General features: G+C 40.0%; 1 protein-coding gene across 4 annotated transcripts in view; it reads right to left on the bottom strand.

Annotated features, from left to right (window-relative positions):
* The window catches only part of ARHGAP24 (Rho GTPase activating protein 24), an 867,261-nt gene that overhangs the window by 281,533 nt on the left and 559,899 nt on the right, over positions 1 to 25,829 (bottom strand). For all 4 annotated transcript variants that reach the window (XM_089303130.1, XM_089303129.1, XM_089303132.1 and 1 more), the window contains exon 3: positions 13,361 to 13,448. In XM_089303130.1, the coding sequence (XP_089159256.1) occupies positions 13,361 to 13,448 (88 nt within the window). The remainder of the gene's footprint in view (positions 1 to 13,360; positions 13,449 to 25,829) is intronic.

Here is a 25,829-nt window from a genome sequence, read left to right as displayed (position 1 = left end):
TCATCTCCTTGCATTTTAATCACAACCTAATCCAGGAGGTATTCTTGCTTTATGAAAGGAAATCATGGTTTCGGGAACCTAAGCAAACGACTCAGTGGCAGAGTTGGGACTTGATCCTGGTCCTCTCAGATGCAGACGTCACAAACCTCCTTCCCTCTGCTACACTGCCCTCTAGCTGGCCTTGAAGGCTTTGCTTTCCACCATCAAGTCCTACAGTTCTTCCCCAGGTGCTGCTCCTCCTAGGTCCCTGTAAAACAGGACAGTTTCTATTTCCCTACTCTCACCTGCCTAAAATAAACAGTTGTCTATCGAGCAGAGTGCTCAGCAAAGTATCCGAAACATAAATCCTAGCTGGCTTTAAGTTACCAGTTTTCTTACTTAGGGCGTAGGGATTTCAGCAGGGTTAGAGGTGGTGGTGGTGGCATTCACGGGGGATCCAGCACCTCTCAGGACTTCTCATGAACCACCCAACAGGCTTTTCTAGGGCTGGTGTGACGGGGGAGCTGTGAGGAACGATAGTTTTTACGAGGGCAACATTAGAAACAAAGACAAGGCCACAGGAACCTACAGACTAATAGGAAAATGCAAATAATGATAATTTTATTTTCTTTTCAAAATTTATTTTTTTAAGTTATACAAGTTTCATATATTTCATATATGCATTTTTAGGAACAAAATGGGGCTTCCCCTTCCTCCTGCCCACATTCAAACCCTGCCCCCCCAATTCCCATTCTTAATTTTTACAACGATCTATTATCAGTTTACTTAATGATCATATAGTTAATCCTGTCCTAAGTAAAGGAGTTCAGCAAATGGTATGAAGAAAAAGAAAACAAAACAAAATAAAATAAAACTAAACAAAAGAATATTCCCCAATGGAAGAGACAAGGGCTATAAGTACTCATCCATTCTCCAAATGTTTACTTTGCTCCAATACATTACATTTCAGGTATTCTATTAGTTGCATCAGATCAGGGAAAACACATGATATATGCCTTTTTGGGACTGGCTTATTTCATTAACTATAATGGTTTCCAGTTGTGCCTGTCTTGCTGCAAAAGGTAAGATTTCATTTTTTTCTTATTCTTTTTTGTTGTTGTTATTTTACAGCTGAATAGTATTCTATAGTGTATGTATATCATAATTTTTTATCCAGTCATCAGTTGATGAACATCTCAGTTGATTCCATATCTTAGCCATTGTGAATTGTGCTGCAATGTACATGGGGTACATATACTTGTTTCTTTTGATTTGGGTAAATTCCCAAGAGTAGGATGATAACGTTCATTTAAAAGCCAAGAAGTCTAAGAGGCCCAGCCAGGCATTGTTGGGCCGTGGATGGCCACTGGCATTTAATGTTTTGAAGCTTTTGAGATCCCTTCATCTCAGTTCTCTATTGAGAGAGAGAAAGGGAGAGAGGAGAGGAAAAGTGAAGAGAGGAGAGGAGGCAGGAAGGCAGAAAGGAAAGAACAAAAGAGAGAGAGAGAGAGAGAGAGAGAGAGAGAGAGAGAGAGAGAAAGGGAGGAAGGAAAAAAGCAAGAGCCAAGCCTTTGTTAAGATCTAGCTCAAACATGTCTGACCACAGAAAATGCACTGCCTGGAGAAACTCTGCTCGTAGTAACAACAGCCGACACTCGTTTAATAATTTTCTTGTTTATTTTCTCAGCTTGATTTGATTACAAAGCCCTTTTTCCATTATTGGATAACGGAGGCAGGTAAACACAAATAGCCTCAAAAGGTATCATTAAAAGCAAGCCACAACGAACAGTGAGGGGGGAAATGACTTTTATTCTGACAAATAACTTGTAATAATTAGCTCTGCCATCAAAGTAATAGATGGCAGTGTTGGTTTTAGATTTAGGGAAGGACTGAAAGATGAGGCAGTGCAGATTACTTTCTTTTTTTTTTTTATCTTTTATTTAACGAATATAAATTTCCAAAGTACGACTCATGTGTTACAATGGCTTCCCCCCCCATACCGTCCCTCCCACCCACAACCCTCCCCTTTCCCACTCCCTCTCCCCTTCCATTCACATCAAGATTCATTTTCGATTAAACAAGTCTAGTATCTGCTAACACCAACCGATAGAATAAATAAAGGGGATAGTGTAGATTACTTTCTAAAGAGCAGAGTCTCCAGGCTCCGGTCTCCTACAGCACTGGGAACACGAGCCATGCAATTAACAATCCAGAGTTGGAAGACTCTTCCAATTTTGACTAATCAATCCATCACAATCATTCCATAGATAGGTGTAGTTCATTCATTAATTCAACAAACAAACATTGGACGTACACTCCATGACATCATAGAGATTGTCTCTTCTTAGCTTCCAATTTAATGGAACAGAAACAGTGCAATGCAAGAAATGTGAATGCATATTGTGGAGAGAGACAGGAAATGTACAGTATACTGACTCTTAAACTTGTAACCTTACCCTGATTATAAATCTGGCCATATTCTTACAGGTTTAGGAAGGTTGTAGCATGTTGTGACTTTTGTTAAAAATATTTTATTTATTACTTATTTGAGAGGTATAGTTACAGACAGTAAGAGGGAGGGAGGGAGAGAAAGAGATAAGGAGAGAGAGGTCTTCCATCCGCTGGGTTGATCCGAAGCCAGGAGCCAGGAGCTTCTTCCAGGTCTCCCATGTGGGTGCAGGGGCCCAAGCCTTTGGGCCATCTTTCACTGCTCTCCCAGGCCATAGCAGAGAGCTGGATGGGAATAGGAGCAGCCGGGACATGAACCATACCCATATGGCACCATATGGGGTGCCGGCAGTGCAGGTGGAGTGTTAACCTACTGCACCACAGCGCTGGCCCAGCATGTTGTGATTTTTGGTGCTCAAATGGGCATGAATCTTGGTTTTAGTGTTTATGCACGTATTTCTGAACGTTTGTGGAGGAGGCAGGCATTCTGGCATGGGGGTGAAGCTGCTGCTTGGGATGCCTCTGCTTCATAGTGGAGTGCCTAGGAATGAGGCCTGCCTCTGCTTCCCACGCAGAGCCACGCTAATGTGCCCAGGAAGTAGCCATGATGGCTCACGTATTTGGGTGAGATATCTGGATGAAGTCTGACTCCTGGCTTCAGCCCTGGCCTAGCCCCAGCTGCTGCAGACATTCGAGGAGTGAACTAGTAGATGGAAGGTCTCTCTCTCTCTTTCTATCATTCTACCTTTCAAGTCAACAGATAAATAAATGTTTATGGAAACCATAGAATAAAGATAAGCTTATTTTGATGCACAAAATTTTGAAATCATATGTAATTATTAGGAATAGGAATCTGTGCCACTGATTACCGATGGAAAAAACTGTATTGCAAGTATGATCATATGAAATGAATCATTGTATATTACTCTTGGCATATATCAACACAGGGCCTGACACATTCTTCAGTGAACATTAAATATGAATGTTATGGGAATGCCTCTCATACAATCCCAAAGGAAAGTTGGTGGGAATGGGGGCAGGAAGAAGTTAATAAACAAGAAATATGAGGAAAAAAAAATCACTCTTCTGAGATGTTTGTTAATTTTTATAAAAACTAATTTACTTATTTCTTTGAAATTCAGAGAGAGATAAAGAGAAAGAGAGAGGTCTTCCATCTGCTGGTTCACTCCCCAGGTGGCTGCAATGGCCAGCGCTGAGCCAGGCCCAAACCAGGAGCCAGGAGCTTCATCCGGGACTCCCACGTGGGTGCAGGAGCCCAAGCATTTGGGCCATCTTCTGCTACTTTTCTCAGGCCATTGTCAGGGAGCTAAATCAGAAGTGGAACAGCAGAGACATGAAGCAGCACCCAAATGGGCAGCCAGCATCACTGGTGGAGACTTTCCCCAATATGCCACAACAATGTCCCTAAGACGTTTGTAAATTTTATTTGGTTTGGAGTTGGGGTTGTGGTGTAGTAGGTAAAGCTACCACCTGGGATGCTGGTTCATGGGTCCACTGCTCTGCTTCAAGCTAGTTCCCTGCTAGTGGCCTGGGAAAGCAGTGGAAGACCGTCCAAGTGCTTGGACCCCTGCCACCCACATGAGATACTTGGTTATTGGTTTTGGCCTGGCCCAACCCTGGCTGTTACGGCCATCTCGGAGAGTAAACCAGCAGATGGAAGATCTCTCTCTCTCTCTCTCTCTCTCTCTCTCTCTCTCTCTCCCCCTCCCTCTAACTTTGAGTTTCCAGTGAATAAATCTTTAAAAAACAAATTTCGCTTGTTTTACCTGTTAACAAAGTAATAACATTTTCTGTGAGACACTTGGAGCTGTAGAATGCAGATGTGCATAGGAAATGCATCAAGCTTAGTTAATTTTACAAGGGCTGCTTCCTTCTTAGAGTATTTCGGAAGAGCTTCCCTAACTGACCAAAGTATGGGAAGGTTTTACAAGCTAGTTACACCCAATCTTCTATCATTGGTATTCATTATTTAAAAAGTCACACAGATGATTTCAGTTCTCATTAGAATCTAGAGGTCTCAATGAACTAAGTCAGTGCTTGCAAGGGAGAATTTCAGTTTGGTCACTAACACTTTTTAGGTGGTGAAACTAAAAAGACATAATTTAGAGTTGGAGCTTCTAAATTAAAGTGTTGCCAAATAATTTCTGAATCATGATTTTGAGACTGTCGATGATGCCATAGCCTGGGGAGACACACTGTCCCAGAGTTCTAATTCTGGCTCTGCTCACATCATAGGGATTAGTGGCTCCATTAGTATCTCCAGCCTTCTTTTTGTAGGCTCGTGCTTCTTTTTTTTCATTTTTTAAAAAGATGTATTTATTTATTTGAAAGCAAAGTTACACAGAGAGAGAAGGAGAGGGGTTGGCACTGTGGCTTAGTGGGTAAAGCCGCCGCCTGCAGTGCCGGCATCCCATATGGGCACCGGTTCAAGACCTGGCTGCTCCACTTCCGATCCAGCTCTCTGCTATGGCCTGGGAAAGCAGTAGAAGATGGCCCAAGTCCTTGGGCCCCTGCACCTGCGTGAAAGACCTGGAAGAAGCTCCTGGCTCCTGGCTTAGGATCGGTGCAGCTCTGGCCATTGTGGTCAATTAGGGAGTGAACCAGCAGAAGGAAGACCCCTTTCTTCTCTCTCTCTCTCTCTCTCTCTCTCTCTGTCTGCCTCTCCTCTCTCTGTGTAACTCTGACTTTCAAATAAAATAAATAAATCTTTAAAAAAATAAAAAAGAGAGAGAGAGCCAGTGCCATGGCTCACTAGGCTAATCCTCTGCCTTGCGGCGACGGGACACCAGGTTCTAGCCCCGGTTGGGGCGCCGGATTCTGTCCCGGTTGCTCCTCTTCCAGGCCAGCTCTCTGCTGTGGCCCAGGAGTGCAGTGGAGGATGGCCCAAGTGCTTGGGCCCTGCACCCCATGGGAGACCAGGAGAATCACCTGGCTGCTGGCTTCGGATCAGTGCGGTGTGCCGGCCGCAGCGCACCAGCAGTGGCGGCCATTGGAGGGTGAGCCAACGGCAAAGGAAGACCTTTCTCTCTGTCTCTCTCTCACTGTCCACTCTGCCTATCAAAAAAATAAATAAATAAAAAATAAAAAAAGAGAGAGAGAGAAAGAGAGAAGGAGAGGCAGTGAGAGAGAGAGAGAAAGAGAGATCTTCCATCTGCTGGTTCACTGCCCAGTTGACTGCAACAGCTGGAACTACACTGATCTGAAGCCAGGAGCTTGGAGCTTCTTCCAGGTCTCTCATACAGGTGCAGGGGCCTAAGGACTTGGGCCATCTTCTACTGCTTTCCCAGGCCATAGCAGAGAGCTGGATCAAAAGTTAAATAGCTAAGACTCAAACTGAAGCCCATATGGGATACTGGCACTGCAGGTGGTGGCTTTACCCACTATGCCACAGTGCCGGCCCTATTTCTTTTTTTTTTTTAAATCTAGCACAAGGTATGGCCCATGTGCTAAACCTGACCTGTTGACTATTTTCAATATTTTTAAGTAGTTGGATAAAAATCATAAGAAAAATATTTCTTGCTGCATGAAAAATATATAAAATTCACTTTTCATTGTCCACAGATAAAGCTTAATTGGAACACAGCCATACCCATGTACACACCATGGTGGAACTGAACAGATGGAACACAGACCTTATAACCTAAAGAGCATAAAATATGACTTTTGTCTTTCATTTGCTGACTGCGACCCAAGCATGTAGTGAGATGGTGAATGGATCAACAGGTGCACAGACCCTATAAGAAAACATTCCTCCTGCAGACACTTCTCATTGGCTGATCATAAAATCACACTTTCTATTGATTCAGACATGTCCCAAATGCCTATTAGTTCAAATGATGTCAGCCAGAATGTCAAAGAATGACAAAAATTTACAAAATGTTCTTTATACCATGTTAATAACCTCTTGCAAGTACATAAGATATTTTGAGTAGGAGGATAATTTTGAAATAAAAATCCCAAACTTTGTTTTAGAAGAAAAGAATCACAGTAGCTAAAACATTCTGATCTTCGTGGATGCATTTATTTAACTCATGTTCAGAACTACTTGTATGTATAGAATTAGGTTTTCATACCCCAAACAACTCCTACTCACATTCTCTAAATGATTTGCACACATTAAAACTGAGCAAAAACAAAAACACAAGAATCCATCAGGGCTGCCTACAGACCTAGGCAGACAAAAAAAGAGATTGTACCAGATGCTTGTGGATAACAAATACAATTGCATGGACTTTAACTTACAGTCCTAACACAAAAGGGGAAAAAAAGTTCAGATAGAGGGAGTGTTGTAATAGAAAATGCCTTAGCAGCATATTTAATGTTCAAAAAAATAAGGATCAAGTTTTTATGGTAAAATAGTATTAAAATATCCCTACATTTCCATATAAAATAGATGCCAGTAAGTTAGTGGACCCAAAGTCATTACTTATACAATCTGGGAGGAGTAGCAAGTACAGGCAGTGATGGTAAATTTTCATTTCTGATGTTATATAATTATCTCAAAAACTCAGATTGGCCAAGGATTCTTTCCCAGAGACACCCATGACTATCTGTCAGGACTGTGTATTTCTCAGTTGGCCTGTTACACAACACAGCTGTGCTGCCCATAGAAAGAAGTTCAAGTTTTGGTAAATTAAAAATTTTATAGCCTCCAGACCCATGAAATGTTCTATCCAGGAAAACGTCCTTTATAAATGCATGAAATAATTCTGTTAGTTACTCAGTCATAGAATCAGGAAAAAGAACAACTGAATCAGAGATAAAAATAAAGCTGATTAGTATACCAGGTAATAGCAAATAATAGAGAAAACTTGTCCTAATTATGCACGCACCTACTGAAAATAAATGGATACGCAGGAATATAGTTAGCTAAATATAAAGACAGAGATAGCGAGATAGAGGTGAATACAGTTTCTGGTCCCAAACTTAAGCTACTGGTCTTAACTGTGTTTTGAGGGATCCTTGACCCTCAAAACTTGTGTGCCATTTTGGAAGATAAATGCATTTAAAAATATTTATGTGCTTAATTTATTTAAATGGCAGAGAGACAGAAGAGGGAGAGACAGACAGACAGAGCTCTTCCATCCACTGGTTCACTCCCCACATACCCACAACAGTCTGAGCTGGGCCAGGCCAAAGCCAGAAGCTGTGAACTCCATCAGGGTCTCCATATGGGTAGCAGAATCCTAGTGCTTGAGCCATCACCTGCTACCCCCTAGGGTGTGCATTAGCAGGAAGCTGGAATAGGGAATGGAGCTGGAACTTGAACCCAGGCACTTGGCTATGGGATGCAGGCATCCCAAGTGGCTGTCTTAACTGTTAGGCCAAATGCCTGAGGCTCACTTGGCTAATCCTCCACCTGTGGCGCCGGCACCCCAGGTTCTAGTCCCGGTTGGGGTGCCGGATTCTGTCCCGGTTGCTTCTCTTCCAGTCCAGCTCTCTGCTGTGGTACGGGAAGGCAGTAGAGGATGGCCCAAGTGCTTGGGCCCTGCACCCACATGGGAGAACAGGAGGAAGCACCTGGCTTCTGGCTTCAGATCGGCACAGCACCGGCCGCAGCAGCCATTTGGGGAGTGAACCAATGGAAGGAAGACCTTTCTCTCACTGTCTAACTCTGCCTGTCAAAAAAAAAGAATGCATTTTGGTCTTACAAAAAAGATTCACTCATTTGATTGTCCAAGCAGCCATGCCCTTTCACTTCTGACTTGGCTCCTACGAAGTCCTTCTGGGAAATAATTAGGATGGAAAAAACTTTTTGTTGAAATTTATACAAGTAACATGCAACTGTCTGAAGATGTTGGAAATAATTAGCACGGTTCTGGCTAAGAAAAGGGTAAGCTACACCTTGTACATTTTTAAGGGTCAAATTTTGTTTCCAGGCAGCTCCAAATCACTATAGATTACCCTTCAAAAATTCCCTCTCTTTTTTTTTTTTCTGTTTCCATGGCTACTCCTTCCTTCAGCCCCTTTTCTTCTGCATTAGCCACTTGCCTTTCCCTGGGGAAGGAAGAGGATACGCAGACCTCCAGCCACAGTTATTACTGATTTTGGGCACTGGGCCGAGCTGGGGCTTTGAGGATCTGGAATACTGACAATTGCCCTTAAAACCTATAATGAGCCTTTGCTTGCTTGGTGGACTGCTTCCCAGCATATGATTATTATCAGGTGTGTTTGTTGGTGGCTAGACAGTGAGTGATAGTATGGCCAGTGTAAGGAGGACATTTGTGAAGAAGCTGAGAACAATTTGAGCAATGTTTGTTTCCTAATGAAGAGAACTGGACCCCAGAGTGTACTAGTTTTCTATGGGAAAAACATTCCACAGGCAGAATCCTCCTCTGCTATAGTCATGAATCTTTCAGTAAGATCACTGCGGGCTGGCTGTCTCTTCTCCCTACTTTTTCCTGTTGATGTAGTTGTGGCCCTAGAATACACTTTCAAAAGATCTGTAAGTGGGCATCTTTACCCACTGTCCACTTCCTGATGGGATTAGATGCATAAATAGTTGCAAGTAAATGCAAATGTCTACTCTCACCCTCTCACCTCAAGTGGCAAAGCTCTTAGCCTTAATGGATGAACTGAGAAGAGATACCACTATATCCATGTCAGTTAAAACAAACTAACTTCATGTGTTCATATTTCATAAAATATGCTTCAGCCTCTAATATTCCACTAGCTCATTTTCTAAAAGAAAACCACTTATTTGAGAGGGAGATGGAGAGAGCGAGCCCATCTACCTGCCTACTCCCCAAATGCCTACAAAGGCAAGCGCTACAGCAGGTCAAAGTGGGGAGCCAGAAACACAAACCAGGTCTCCCACATGAGTAGCAGGATCCCAACAACTTGAGCCATCACTGCAGTTTTCCAGAATGAGCATTAGCGGGAGTTTGCAATTGGGAGTCAGAGCTGAGACTTGAACCCAGGCACTCCAATATGGGGGGCATCTTAACCGCTAGGCCAAACACTCACTCTGACTAGCTCATTTCAGAAGTATGTAATATATATGTGCTTTGGCTGGATTGTAGGCCAGCTTCTCCTTCTCCTGCCCCAGCGTAGCTTCCTCACTCCTTACAGATGAAGTGTCTCCGTGAGCACTCCCAAATAGGGATTCCAAGGTAACTCCATCAGTGTGTGTTTGCTGCGAATCTGACTGAAGATTCTAGAGTCACGAATAAAGCAATTCCTCCCCACGATCCTGGAATTGAGGCTGAGGCCCCAACCTGGAGAAAAAAAGTGCTAACATGCCACATTCTGAACTGAAAAGGCCAGTGGAGCCCACATGTAGCCGCTTCCCTGCAGGAAGCCCCTGAATTTCAGAGAAGGAACCCTGCCCCTGACTACAGTAAGGGGAAGACTAGAGAAGAAGAAGTGCCACTTAGAAGAAGTGACTTTCAAGATAGGAGGATCCTACCTTGTAGAATGGGTTTCTACCTCCAGATACTGAACAATCCACAAACACACCCATGAAGCAGTCTACGCTGGGAGCGGGCCATAATGGCCAATCAGCAAAAGGACCCATGTAAGAAGATTTCAACTGCCTCCCAACCTTCTCTGGGTGTCACCATCCGAGAGGAAGGAAAAGGAACATGTGAGGAGTTTTGCTCCTCTCTAGCCATCAGAGCCACAGAGAAGTCTCGGCTGCACCGGGAGAAAGAAGCACCCTACATGGTGTGAAGTAGAAGTTCAGCACGGCAAGGATCATCTGGCTGAGATTCCTCCATGAACTTTGCAAATACGTACACTTCCATCAATATTTGTTCAGTACCTAGTGTTCCATGAACTTCGGTGTTATGGGTACAGTAATGAGCAAGAAAGATGTGGCTCTTAACTATATGGAGTTGCATACAAGCAGAGCCCTTTGCCATGTGTTGCTTGTCTCTATGTATCTCTGAATCATTTTCTTTTTATCTCCTAAGGATGTTAAAGTATTATCATTCCATTAATTAGTGTTTATTTTTTAAACATCATAATTAAAACTCGACCAGGACACATTCTGAGAAGCAAAGAGAAAGACTGCATTTTCTTTCTTCAAGGACTATACATTACAGATCTGCCAACATTCCTTTCCCAACCACATCTCCCACAAGCTTAGCACTTGGCTGTAAAAGTTCACTTCAGTCTAAAATTTGGCATGTCCAACAGCAAAGCCTTCAAATTTGCCAATTTGGCTGACATCTTTTTGAATATCAAGTAGGGAAATTGGAAAAACTTAGAGTGAAATGCAATAAATCATGGCATTTTTAGAGAGAGATAATTCATTTCATGGGATAATGAATCCATGAGTAATTAACCCTATGTTATTTTTTAAAATTTTAGGTAGGTTTTTACAAAAACCTAAAACCTGTATAGAAATATTATACACAAAAATGCAAATTGGTAATATACAAAGACCTGATCCTTCAATCCTGTTACAAATTTTGATCTTTTTTTTTATTTGCTCACATTTTCCCTCTTCATGTCATAGGACATTTCAGACTAAATAAGAAACAAAACAAATATTCCTACCTGGAATATAGATATATGATTAAATTAAAAAACATGGTGAATGTATGAATGAGCTTTATACTTACACAAAGAGCAAAGAGCTTCCATTTGTCAGTTTGGAAATCAGTATTGTAGAAGGTATTAAATAATCTAATCCTCTCCTACTCACTGATATACCTGTAGTAGTCAGACTTCAGATGCTAGCCATAAAGACAGAAGCATGGTGAATCTAGAAGCATCATTTTAGGATAGACTTTCAGAAGTGGTAATTGAGAGAATTCCATGGGGAAAGCCCATCTAGAATGAGTACACATTATGAGCTGCCGCCAGGTAGGCCTGCAGAGCCTGCCTGTACAAGGCATTACCACATTTCTGCAATCCTTTCTGCCGCTTAGAAGTTCTGACCAGTGAAACCACTCTGGTATAACATCCCAGATTTCCATGTTAGACCATCGCGCAACTGGAGAAATTGGAAAAATATTATCTTGCCATTCCCATTTGCAAAGATAAACCAAGTCTCATGAAATCCCTAAATATTCATAATTTTGTGATACAGATCCCCACATTCTTAAACAAGCATAGGAGCTTTTGCCTGGAAATGTCATCCTGAAGTCATAGTCAAGCCAGTAAAACCTTAGTGACCTAGATTCATGACTAGACTCTGGATTCTCAATGGAGCCATGTGTTTTGAGCTCTCTCTTCAAAGAAACCTTTGGCACAATTCTCTTCACACTCCATATGATGACGCAGATTATAAAACCCAACTTAGAAGCTACTACACATTGTATTAATAATTCAGGAAGCATCTTTTCAAATAAGATGTAGCCATATTATATTTACTTTCATAAGCATAGCAACAAGTGTGAATTTCCTCAGAATTCTTGCTTGAAAAAAAAAAAACCTTCAGATTCCATTTATCACAGTCAGCTTTGTTTATCAAAAGCCATTATTATATATGCACACCTGTGTAATACATCCCATAGCTTGGTAATGTTAGAGGGAAAGTTTTATCCATGACTTCCTGGGCTTGAAGACACAGTCTTGAGAATACTCATCCATATTACATCAGAATTCGTTCACCAAAAGTTGAAACCCCTATGCTGCTAGCAGACTGAATGGGAACGTAGACCTCTAGCTTTACGGGAGATAAAAAGTCAAAGTCATGGGTTTAACATCACGATGGTTTAAAAGCCATCAGGCACTAATGTTTGAGAATAAATAGGGAAAGAAATTTCCTCTATTGATACTTCAAAGACTTTGCAACATCTGGAATCTGGTTCCATATGGGTATTCTACTAAGAAGTAAGAATAAAAGGATTTTAATAGGGCAAACAAGATTCAGGTTTCTTACAATATGTTCTCCCTAGGGGGGAACAAATAACACAATGCATCTGACTAACCTTTCTGCACTTCAGCTGCATTAATTAACATTTAGTCATGGATTCCATCATGAGCCGGATGAACTCAGTGCTACAGCTGCTTTCATGGAGGGGAAAAAATGTGCTTTCACGTTTTATATTCCCAGCACTTATAAACCTGGAGAAATATGTTTTATTGACTACTCTGGTGTCAGCATTATTGATACAAATTACTTATTTTTCACCCAAATCAATTCACAATCACCCTATTCTGTGGTTAAATCAATATCACCATCACATTAAAGTGGCTCGGCCAGAACCAATACTAGGAAAACCACATTTTTAACTCCCGTTTTGTTATATCAGTGGATAGGAAAAGGCTGCAGAACTGATCAAAGAATGGATCATGGCCTTGGAGAAATTGTTGCTGGGTTAGTCAGACTTAAGTGAAGGTCAGGTACACTAAAAGTTATGGGTGCAGACGCCTGCGGAAAACAGAACAGATGCTGTAGAAATTTAACTGCAAGATCTGATGATTTGGCAGAGATAGAATCAACTCTACAAACCAAACATGTGGAAGTGTTTGGGAACAAAGTTACAATACAAAATTCTAATACTTGGGCAGTCATTGAAAGAGGTTTTGGTTTTGGTTTTATTTTTATAGCAAAAGTTCAATTAAATTCAGTTTTATGAGAAAATATGTCAATGAATGAGCAGAGGAAAGTATTGCACCTTTAACATCCAGTCTAATTTATATCACATAATCACTATAACATCAAAATTTATTCCAATAGTCCCTTTAAGTACTGTGTCATGATTTTAGGTCAACTAGAGAGTCTCGTGAACAGATGGAAATCAGTCATGTAGCCATAAGGATGTGCGTATGTGCATTCATTTGTACCAGTATAGAAGACTAAATGATTCCCTGTGCAAGTACAAACTCAATCTGATACTTACATCCTCAAATTAATATTCTCAGTCATGACTTAAGAAGAATAAAACCTATCTGACCTGTCTTCACCTCTACCAACATGGAATGGATATAATTTAATCAAACCAGAAAAACATCTTACCTGGAACTACTTCAAAAAGGAATTTTCCTGGGTGGTCTTCATTGCAGGGATGTTCAAGGACTTTATTTCCAGGCAGAAAAATAGTACCCTGTGAACAGTATGCATAAGATATCAACATGTTAGCAAACAACTTAGTTCATCATCATCATCATTATCTTGCTCCTTTATTATTATCTCTAAGATGAAAAATTAGCTGTTGTGGCCCAGTAGGTTAACTTGCTGCTTGAATGCCAGCATCCCATATCAGAGCGCTGGTTCAAGTTCCAGCTGCTCCATTTCTATCCAGTTCCCTGATGATGCACCTGGGGAAGCAGTGGAAGATAGCCCAAGTATTTGGGCTATCTTCTCCTATGAGTGAGTGCACATAGGAGACCCAGATGGAGTTTCTGTCTCCTGCCTTTGGCCTGGCCCAACCCTGGCCACTGAGTCCATTTGAGGAGCAAATCAGCAGATGGAAGTCTATTTCTCTTTTCCTCCTCCTCTTCTCTCTCTCTCTCTCTCTGTGTGTGTGTGTATGTGTGTGTGTGTATGTGTCTTCCTCTCTGTGATTCTGCCTTTCAAATAAATAAATGAAATCTTTTTTTTTTTTGACAGGCAGAGTGGACAGTGAGAGAGAGAGACAGAGAGAAAGGTCTTCCTTTGCCGTTGGTTCACCCTCCAATGGCCACCGTGGCCGGTGCGCTGCAGATGGAGCACCGCGCTGATCCGATGACAGGAGCCAGGTACTTCTCCTGGTCTCCCATGGGGTGCAGGGCCCAAGGACTTGGGCCATCCTCCACTGCACTTCCTGGCCACAGCAGAGAGCTGGCCTGGAAGAGGGGCAACCGGGACAGAACCCGGTGTGCTGGCGCCGCAAGGCGGAGGATTAGCCTAGTGAGCCATGGCGCCGGCCAATAAATTAAATCTTAAAAAAGTCATATATCAGGGTGGGCATTGCTGCAGTGGTTAAGATGCTGCTTGGGGCACCCACATGACTTTCTGAAGTGCCCAGGTGGCAGTCCCAGGTCTGTTTCCAATTCCAGATTCCTGGAAGCAGCAGGTGATGGCTCAAGTACTTGGATCCCAGCCACCCATATGGGATACTTGGATTGAATTCCTGTCTTCAGCCTGTCCAACCCTATCCGTTATGGGTATTTGGTGAGTAAAGAGGCATAAAGAAAATCTCTCTCTGTGCCTTTCAAATAAAAATAAATAAATAAATAAATATGAAATCATGGACCAGAGTTAAATTAATCCAAATACTAGTTGAACATCTAATATGTATCATACATTATGCTAACTACTGGATTCATATTTATTTATTTATTTATTTATTTTTTGACAGGTAGAGTGGATAGCGGGAGAAAGAGACGGAGAGAAAGGTCTTCCTTTTCTGTTGGTTCACCCCCCAGTGGCGGCTGCAGCGGGCACACCGTGCTGATCCGAAGGCAGGAGCCAGATGCTTCTTCTGGTCTCCCATGCAGGTGCAGGGCCCAAGCACCTGGGCCATCCTCCACTGCACTCTCGGGCCACAGTAGAGAGCTGGACTGGAAGAGGGGCAACTGGAACAGAACCGGCACCCCCAACGGGGACTAGAACCTGGGGTGCTGGCACCACAGGCGGAGGATTAGCCTATTGAGCCGCGGCGTCGGCCAACTACTGGATTCATTTTAAGAATCAATTTATTAAATGCATTCTAGGGGCCAGCACTGTGGTTTTATGGGTAAAGCTACCACCTGTGCTTCTGGCATCCCATATAGGTGCTGGTTCAAGTCCTGGCTGCTCCACTTCCGATTCAGCTCTCTGCTGTGGCCTGGGAAAGCAGTGGGAGATAGCCCAAGTCCTTGGGCCCCTGTACCCATGTGGGAGACCCAAAAGAAGCTCCAGGCTCCTGGCTTTGGATTGGCCCAGCTCCAGCCATTGCAGGCATTTGGGGAGTGAACCAGTGGATGCAAGACCTCTCTCTCTCTCTCTCTCTCTCTTTCTCTCTCCTTCCTCCCTCCCTCTGCCTCTCTGTAACTCTGCATTTTAAATAAATAAATAAATATTTTAAAAAATAAATACATTCTATAGGCCAGGAATTTTATTTAGCATTCTGTCATATTATTTATTTGTTTGAATAATTATATGAGGTTTTTAGAGCTGTGTAAACCAAAGCAGAACATTTAGCCAAATATGTGATGAGCCTTATCTTGTGATATCATTTGAATATGCACAAAAGCACATGATAGAAACGTTATCTACAATTCAACAGTGTTGAGATGTGGACTCTAATGGCAGGTGTTTAAGTCATGAGTGCTCTATCTCGTGAATAGATTAGTGCCTGTCTTGGAATGGCTTGAGTCTGCGAGTACTTTCTTTTACTCTTTTGCCTTGTCTTTGATCTCCCACGGGGGGATAAGGCAGCAAAAAGGTTCTTTCCAGATACCAGCCCAACAACATTGGACTTCCCAGCCTGTGGTACTATGAACCAGTACATTTTTGTTCATTACATATTACTCCATCAGAGATATTCCATCATAGTGGCAAAAATGGATTAAAGCATTTTGATCAAATTATCTATTTTCTGTTGGTTTTCTCTCCCTTTAGTGGGCCATTTCCACCACTAGTGAGACATACTTAGAAGTTCATCCTATTAAAAAATGTACTTGGGGGCCGATGCCATGGCTCACTAGGTTAATCCTCTGCCTGCGGCGCTGGCAGCCCATATGGGCACTGGGTTCTAGTCCCAGTTGCTCCTCTTCCACTCCACCTTTCTGCTGTGGCCAAGGAGGGCAGTGGAAGATGGCCCAAGTGCTTGGGCCCTGCACCCACATGGGAGACCAGGAAAGGGCACCTGGCTCCTGGCTTCGGATCAGTGCAGTGCTGGCTGTAGCGGCCATTTGGGGAGTGAACCAAGAGAAAGGAAGACCTTTCTCTCTGTCTCTGTCCCTCACTGTCTATAACTCTACCTGTCAAATAAATAAATAAAAATTTAAAAAATGTACTTGGACTCCATCTCCCCTCCCCTATTTTTTCCCTAGCAAAGAGTGGTCTATACTGATATATTCCTATGTGTGCCCACTGCAAGTTTTTCTGTACACCCGTAATTCCACTTCCTTGACTCTCACTAGTTGCATGATTGAAAATTTCATTCATCAGCGAACAAAACTCCCCAGACACAGCAAGCTACTGACTTTCCGCAACAGTCTTCTTTATTTGCTTTTTTGACTTTCTCCAGGTTTTTCCCTAGTTTCTCTGTTGGCAGAGGCTCTCTTGTTGATTCTAGTTTGCCTTAAAATATTAGTTTTTCAGACTTATCCAATGATTCTTTCTCTTCTGGCTCTGTACTTACTCAAAGCTATCTCCTCCAGGCTATGATCTCAATACCCATCTATAAGTCAATGACTATCAGATTAATGTTTCTAACTCAAGACTCTCTGAACTTCTCACCTTTACATCAAGAGCTTATTTGACATTTCCAGTTGGCTATCTCAAAGGTATTTTCAACTCAACATAGTCAAATTGCAATTCATCTGGTCTTCATTATGTCTGCCCTACCTAAGTGAATGGCACCACCTTCCATTTGGTTGCAAAAACCAGATGTAGGAATCATTCTCTCTACTACCATTGCTTTCTTGGTTCCTTGACTATGATCTCCTGACTGGAAAGTTTCAACTACCCTCTCAAGGGATCCTTCCCAATACTTTCACAGATTTGAAATGATTGATTTTAATGCATTTAGAGCAATATTTAGAAATAGAAATATGATCTCCCAATGTTCCTGCTTAAAAGTCTTTAATGGCTTTGCATTTGTTTTTGCATAAATGTCTGGGAGCTCTGGCTATCCTCACATCTCTAAGCTGGTTTTTCTACTTATGACTTAACTGCAAAGGCACAAAGGACGGACGAGGTCTTCCAACACTGCATGGAAAATGCCTGGTATTAGAAAACTATGCATGTATTTAAAAATTTTTTATACTAAAATGAGCTTATCTTTTAATTTCATTTTCTATAAACTTTTAGAATTATGCTCATCTGTGTTTTGCTAATTTATCACCAATGTCTACAATTTAATACAGTTAATGATAAGGAAGTATATCACTGTGGGAATGAGTAGCCAGTGAAATAAAGCCAGTATTAAAAACCAAGGATGCTAAGCACAAAACCCACACTCTTGTCCACTATATTATATTGTCCATTTTCCTAGTTTGATGCAGTATTTAATCCAAGCAGTATTTTACTTAACTTTCATCCTACCTTGTTTGGCACACATAATTACAGTCATCAACTATTTCCCCCTTCCTGGGATTAAAGTGATAAAACATAGTACTCCCGGGGCCTGTGCTGTGGCACATCAGGTTAATGCCCTGGCCTGAGGTGCCGGCATCCCATATGGGCACCAATTCTAGTCCCGGCTGCTCCTCTTCTGATCCAGCTCTCTGCTATGGCCTGGGAAAGTGGTAGAAGGTGGCTTGAGCCCTTGGGCCCCTGCACCCATGTGGGAGACCCGGAGGAAGCTCCTGGCTCCTGGCTTCGGATTGGTGCAGCTCTGCTGCTGTGGCCATTTGGGGAGTGAACCAGCGGATGGAATACCTCTCTCTCTGGAACTCTGTCTTTCAAATAAATAAAATAAATCTTTAAAAAAATAGTGCTCCCTAACTAAAACTAAGGAATTGCAGGCTAGATATATCCCTCTTCCTTTGTTTTTTTCCTTCTAGGAAATAACTTTTCCTACTTCTCATCGTGTCTACTTTTCTTTTGACCTATGATCCCAATTTAAATAATGTTTTAAAAATTACTCAATACTTTGAAAGTATTCATCATAACTAAGGTTTTTCTTTTTTTACTATGTATGTTCAGTTTCTATGGTTTCTATGAAAGAAGTCAATATCAATATTTCAATTTTGCATTTATTTTACTTTTAAAAATTATTTTGTAATTTATGATTTAGTTTAGTTTTAGAACATACCACTTAACTTTGCAGATAGATATGGTATTCATTTATGCATATATACACACTTGTATATATGTATATATCTGTCACTTAATTCTAAGCCATCAGGTTTTACTTAAGATCTTAACATAAGTCAGATTTAAACTACTCCCCTGAACAAATAACAATTCTATTAAATCCCAAACTAGCTCACTTTTCAATTAAAATGTTTTAAGTAATGCAGTCCACTATTGTCTTGTCTTTATGTACCTATGATAGTTACTTATGGCTGAAATTCTTATTTTGAAGTTTGGCATTTAACAATTTTTATATGAAAGAACTTCAAAAAGTTCATAGAACATGAAAATAAAAGTAAACTTTGGTGTACATAATTTTGAAATCCATGCAATTTTTTTTCATAGAGCACTTTTCCATAAGCTTTTTTTGAAGATAGCTCATATTTTGAGTTTTCAAATGGTGATATAAAAATAATAGTTTGTGCATAAGTTCAGGGACAATCAGGGATCATAGAAAGAGGAAGAGGAACTCTGTTAACTATACCCTGCATACCAGGCTTCTCCTGAAAACTCTTCCCATAGCCAACAACTGAAAATTGTTATTGTCACAAAGGTGCTACCCGGAACTGGTGCTGGCCAAAAATCTCCAACATGGATTATGATTAATCCCTGCAATGATCTATAGCCTATTATAATATCATTATAATAAAATTACCATGGCTGACACTCCACCTCCCATAATGCACTTGACACTTCTAAGACTTCTTAAAAAGGCCAGAAAATGGGCAGTCACCAAATTTCTGGAAAACTCCATTCTCTAGGCTTCCAGATCACATAAAGGATTGATCCTGAAGCATGTATTGCAGCTCTCTCTAGAGCATGTCTTTACTCCTTCTTGAATGTATATTTCTGCTTTGCTTATAAATCTTACTCATCTACTAAACTTTATTTACTTCTCATACCTTAATTCTTTTGTACATCAGAAACAAGAACCTAGATTTCTCAGCACCTTAACAAATAGACAATATTTAGGAAAGAATACACTGTAATTGATGAATATCTACTGTGGTTAATTCAACAAATCACTCAGTAAGTAAAGTCATTTAATTGAAACAACTAGATCATCACCTTGTAGAGAAACCATGTAGTTGAAGTCCATCACTAACAGAAGTGTCTTAGTTGTGATAGTAATTTTGAAAGTATTGAGCATTGTTTATAATAGCAGAACTTCAGATATAAATAAAACAAAAAAAACTCTCATTTACTTACCATCAATAACCAATGTTAGCATAATATATGTCTTTCTGTATTTTATGTATGTTTGTATATATATATATATGTGTAAACATATATAGTAAATTTTTAAAAAATAGTCATCAATAAAAAACACTGCTTCAAAACTAAATGTCATGTGGCATCATGCAAATGTAATAATCAACATTATTTTTATGTTGACTTGTATATTATTTTTTAAAAAAGATTTACTTATTTACTTGAGAGGTAGAGTTACAGAGAGAGGAGAAGGGAGAGAGAGATAGAGGTCTTCCATCCACTGGTTCACTCTTCAAGTGGCTGCAAGGGCCAGAGCTGGGCCAATTTGAAGCCAGGAACCAGAATCTTATTCTAGGTCTTCCACATGGGTGCAGGGGCCCAAAGACTTGGGCCATCTTCTTTCCCAGGCCATCAGCAGGGAGTTGGATTTGAAGTGGAGCAGCCAATAATTGAACCAGTGCCCTTATGAGATGCCTGTGGCACGGGTGTTTGCTTAACCTAGTATGCCACAGTGCCTGCCCCCTGTATAGTACTTTGTTGGATATATATTCTTTTGTATCTTTTATTGTTCTAAAGTATTATTATAAAGAACATTTAAATAAGTATCTGTGAAACTAAATCACTGAGATTTTTCTTTACATAGTCTTTTAGGGCAAATTCCTAAAAGATAGATTAGTAGTAAAAAGTATGCATGATATGTCTGTATGGGTTTGGTTAATTCTCCAGAGTTGCCTTAAATTAGCTAAACAACCAAGCAACTAATAAACAAATATAATTCAAGTACCCAATGTAAATTAAAAGTAATTTATTAAAATACTTGTATATGTCAGATACTTATTCCTATGGTTATCTCAGGTGAAGTGAGATATGCAAAAGAAAAAAAATGGCTTACTCTTAACACAAAAAGAACACAATAAAAAACTATAGAACAAACGAGCACCAAATTATGTAGAAAAACAAGCTAACAAAACAAAGCTTAAGAAGAACATGTCATTGGGGCTGTCTAGCTAGTTCAGAAAGGTAATATTAAGTAAATGGTCTTTAAAGGAATATAGATTTTTAAGATTTAGTGAGCCAGGGGTAATCTTTCAAAGTGGAATAGCATCAACAAAGCAGAAATTAGAGCCATATGTGCAGAACACATTAGATTATGCAAAAGACTCACGTAGAGCAATAATTAGGAGGTAAAGATTGTTGATTACATATGTTGAGAGTGTGTTGCAGAAAGTTAGCCATAAGCAACAGATGTTGCAACTGATATAAACAGCAACCAAGAACTAGTGTAAATTCTTAAGCAAAGTAGATGGAGAATCAAGAAAATCGCCAATGCTCAGCAAAGTAAAGAAGCGGCCAACAGAATGGGAGAAAATATTTGCAAACTATGCAACTGATAAAGGATTAATAACCAGAATATATAAAGAGTTCAAGAAATTCAACAACAACAAAACTAACAATCCAGTTAAGAAATAGGCAAAGGACTTGAACAGGCATTTTTCAACAAATGAAATTCAAATGGCCAACAGACACATGAAAAAATGCTCAGGATCACAAGCCATCAGAGAAATGCAAATGAGCTTTCATCTTACTCCAATTAGATTTCAACTTACCCCAGTTAGAATGACTATCATACAGAAATCAATAAACAATAAATGTTAGCAAGGATGTGGAGAAAAATTTACACTAGTCCACTGTTGATGTGAATATAAACTAGTACAACCATCGTAGAAGACAGTATGGAGATACTACAGAAAGCAGAAAATAGGTCTACCATATGACCCAGTGATCTTACTTCTGGGAATTTATCCAAAGGAAATGAAATCTGCATGTGAAAGAGTTATCTGTACTCCCCCTTGTGCATTGCAGCTCAATTCACAATAGCTAAAACTACCCAGATGGATCCCACCCAGATGTCTATCAATGATGACTGTGTGTGTGTGTATATATATATATATTATATTATATATTTATATATATGACATTATATCTATCTATATCTATCTATCTATATATATATTATGGAACACTACTCAGCCATAAAAAGGAATGAAATCCTGCCTTTTGCAACAAAATGGATACAACTGGAAATCACTATACTTAGTAAAATAAGCCATCCCCAAAAGAAAAATACCATATGTCTTCTCTGACCTATAGCAACAAATAGAGTACCTAAAAGGTAATCTACCAGAAGTGAAATTGACACTATGAAATTGGATGACTTTGAACAGCTCTTGTCTTACTGTTGAGGAACAGTGTTATTTTCTGCCTACTATTTATTGAACTTTTTACTTGATGTAAGATTAACCTTATGAATTAAAATAAACTGAAAGTAGATTGTTGTAAAAATTAAAAGAATAAGAAAGGAAGGAGGAGGGAAGGTGGCAGTGTGGGTGGGAGAAGGTAGGGTAGAAAGTGTCACTATGGCCCTCAATCTGCACATATGACATACGTGAAAGGTGCCCATCTTAAAAACTAAATAAGTTAATTAAGAAGAATTGAGATAAATACCACTAATTGGGAGGTATTTTCAATATACATGCTAACAAAATAGTATTTAAAAAATATAAAGCACTACTATAAATCCATACCAGACTTAAAAGTTTGTTATCATAAAGCAATTGACTTGGCATAAGATGATAAAGTCAAGACCTGAGCAAATGTGTTAGCAGCAGAAATGGTTAACATTCATATATATGGTGAGTAAATGGCATGCATTTCATATATACAGAGTTAGGAGCATAGTGATTCTTCCCACCCTTCCCTCTGTCCTGCCCGTACTCCCACCCTCTTTCCTCCTTCCTTCCTTATTCTTTTAATTTTTACAATGATTTTTTTCAGCTTATTTTATAATCCCAAGCTTAACCCTCCACCAAGTAAAGAATTCACTAAATAGTAAGAAGAAAAAAAGACTTTAAAGACACATTCAAAGAAACTGGTCTTAGTTTAATCACGGGACAAAGCAGGACATGTTAAATATGACTTCAATTTTTCTCTTCTGCGTATTTAGAAGAAAGATGATGGCTCTTGTTATAAATGGGGAATTAGGAAGACCCAAGCTCCAAAAGTTCAATGTACTTGAGCCAAAGCAATGTGATTTTGAAATTTCCTGATAGCTGCTCTGCTAGATGTTCTCTATTTGTCCAGCCAGATCATTCCTCTACCTGGCCCCTCTATTCTGAGCTCCAGGAGCTCTTTTTTAAAGATTTATTTTATTTATTTCAAAGGCAGATAGACAGAATCTTCTATCCAGTGATTCTATCTCCTAATGGCTGCAGCTGCTGGTGCTGGGCCAGGCCAAAGCCAGAGTCAGGAACTCTAATCAGGTCCCCTGCATGGGTGGCAGGGGTGCAACACCTAGGCCATCTTCCACTGCTTTCCTAGGCACTTTAGCAGGGAGCTGGAGCTAAAGCAGGGAAGCTAGCACTCAAACCTTTACTGATACGAGATGCCGGCATCACAGCGGGTGGCTTAACCTTGCTGTACCACAATCAGCCTCCAGGAGATTAAACCTGGCTGCCTGGACTTCTGCTGGGTTTTGAGAAGCCACACCAACAGCCCAAAACCCATAAGAGAGACAGGTCAAGATATTAATTCACCTATCTGCCTCCGTACTAAGCAGCATGGGAACACATTTTTTAAAGTTTTATTTAATGAATGCATTTTTTCATAGATACAAATTTAGGAAAATAGTGGTTCTTTCCCCCATACCCACCCTCCTCCCCAACTCCCATCCCACCTCCCTTTTCCTCACCCATCTCCTTCTTCATTATGGTTCATTTTTAGTTTGATTTTGTATACAGAGAACCAACTCCATGTTAAGCATAGATTTTAACAGTTTGCACCCATGCACACACACAACATATACAGTGCAGTTTGGAAACAAAATTTGCAATCAATTCTCATAGTACAACTCATTAGGGACCGAGGTCCTATATGGGGAGTAAGTGCACAGGGACTTCTGTTGTGGAACACATCTTAGTCTACATCTCCTCCAGTTGGAAGGTTTCCAGGTTCCAGTAAAGCTAAGGGTTTTAATCTTTCCTCCTTATTTTCGGCCCCAGGATGTTTTCATCACCCATTGGTTTTCATGAACCCTTCTAACACTTTGCAAACTGTTTCTCATCACACATTCTTCAATGACTCCCTTTGAATGAAGCTATCAATTTCTTGCTTGACTCCTGAATGGTAAAATAGCCACTGTGATGATCTCTGAGTTTTCTAACTAAGGGCATATTACCTCATGATGTTCAATATGCCTCATTGCAAATTTCGGATGATCAGAGAGAAGGCGGCAAGTATAAGAAGTCAGTGTAATTTTCTGATAGTTTAGCACATATGGCAATAATCACAGGACATTAATTAATCAGAATACTCAGACTAGAATTACACTTATTTTTTATCCCTGATAGAGAATATCCTCTTCTATAAAGAAGCTTTAAAACTTCAAAATGGAAGAGTATGATAAATAAAATCTTTTATAGTTTGACAGCTAAGAGTTGGCAAAAGTGACATAATTCAGAACCATACTAGTAGTTTGCTTTCAGCTGCAATTGCTATTAAAAAGAAAGCTCATCTCAAGTTAATATCAGATCACTGAGCCAAAACCACAGGAGTCTGGGAGAAGCCTCGATGCTGTTGCAAATAGGCATGAGATCTTACTCTCTGGAATTTGGGTTGGAAAAATGCGTGCATGTGCAGTAAATAAATGCATGCTTTGTTAGCTTCAGAAACACAATGGTGAGGTTTTCTTCCCCCAGCATGAACAACAGCTAAGAGCATCACAAGGAATGAGGCAAAGTCTGGCTCAAAAATATATGCAAATTTTTAATGAGACTATCCAGAGGATAGAAAATGAGAACAAGGTGCAACCATTATTACTCAACAGTTTTTATTCAAGAAACTTACCAGTTCATTTCTTTCTTTGTAGCAAATAACTTCATTAACCCATTCAGTAAATACTTATTAAATAACATCTGGTGTATGCCAGGCCCTGTCCTGGGGGCAGAGAAAATAATGATGAGAAAGCCCCCAAAGTCTAAGAATATATCTCTGGATCTCTCAGGGAAGAGTAGACTATTGAGAAAAATATTGCATTTAAGTCTTTATTATGAAAAGGAAACAGGATATTGTATGCTTTTGAAGGATATAAAGTTGCATCCCCAAGAATCGGATCCTGTAACAATCTGACCTTAACAGTGAAGTCTGCAGTTCTGGAGCCAGAATGCCCAGGTCCAGATTCCTGCTCTGCCACCTGTTAGCCATGTCACTTCTGGAAGAACACTCCTCCCTATTCCTCAGGTTCCTCATCCTTTACAGAGACTAAAAATGGAGTCTACTCCACACATCACTGTGAACTAATATATGTGAAGTCTGGAGAAAAATGCCTAGTCCTTAGTATGTATTACCTGCTTTTAATGTTGGAAAATCTTATATTCCAGAAGACTCAAGGAAATTGTGCCCCCCCCCCACTTTTTGCTAATCTTCAAATGATCAAATGATTGCAGTAAAGATTCAACATCTACCTGCTGGTGTTATCATCTACTAAAACAAACAGAATGATAAAGTAGAAAATTTGAAGTCACTTTTTACTGAGAGGTTTGAAAGGACAAACGAACTAAAGCAAGTTAACCTCTAATTTGTAATCATAATTGTAAATAGCAGAACATTTGATGTTCATAATGGTGATGGCTAACATTTCTTGACTATTATTTTGCTAAACACTTGCATGTTTTTATCGTTAATTCACCCCATGACTGTGACATGGGTAGTATATGGATAAGTAAAATAAATCTCAGATTCTAGCACAGTAGATTCTTAAGGCATATTTATTTAAATAAAATGAAGAAATGAATACAAGTTGCTTTTTAAAAGGTTTTTCCTTTATTTTATTAAGCCAATTTATATTCTTTTTTTCTAATCAGTAGCTGGAATTAAAGGAGTTGGAAGTTTTAGAAACAGTTATCAAGTTTATTCTTAGATTCTGAAGTCAGTTAAATAGGAGGGAGAGGAAAGAGAAAGGGAGACTTGCAAATCTGATACCATTTTGGAATCTACCTAATTCTGATGTGCCAACTCTTTGGGGAACCCTAACTGAAGCATTGTTATAAATTGCCTTATGGAAAAAAAGATAGCATAATATTAATAAAGATACACATCTTGTGGGATATACTATTTTCCCTCAGCTAATAAACAACAGAAAAGCAAGTAATACATGTAATATTTTCAAAGCATTATTTAAATTAACAATGACAAAGATAACAGCATGAAGCTATTTGATAATTACCACAAA

The sequence above is a fragment of the Oryctolagus cuniculus genome, chromosome 8 (genome assembly GCF_051225735.1).
Source record: "Oryctolagus cuniculus isolate XC-2025 breed Fujian yellow rabbit chromosome 8, ASM5122573v1, whole genome shotgun sequence".
In the NCBI taxonomy this organism is placed as follows: Eukaryota; Metazoa; Chordata; class Mammalia; order Lagomorpha; family Leporidae; genus Oryctolagus; species Oryctolagus cuniculus.
Note: the sequence above shows the minus strand (reverse complement) of the source record. Positions and strands in the feature narration are given on the sequence as shown.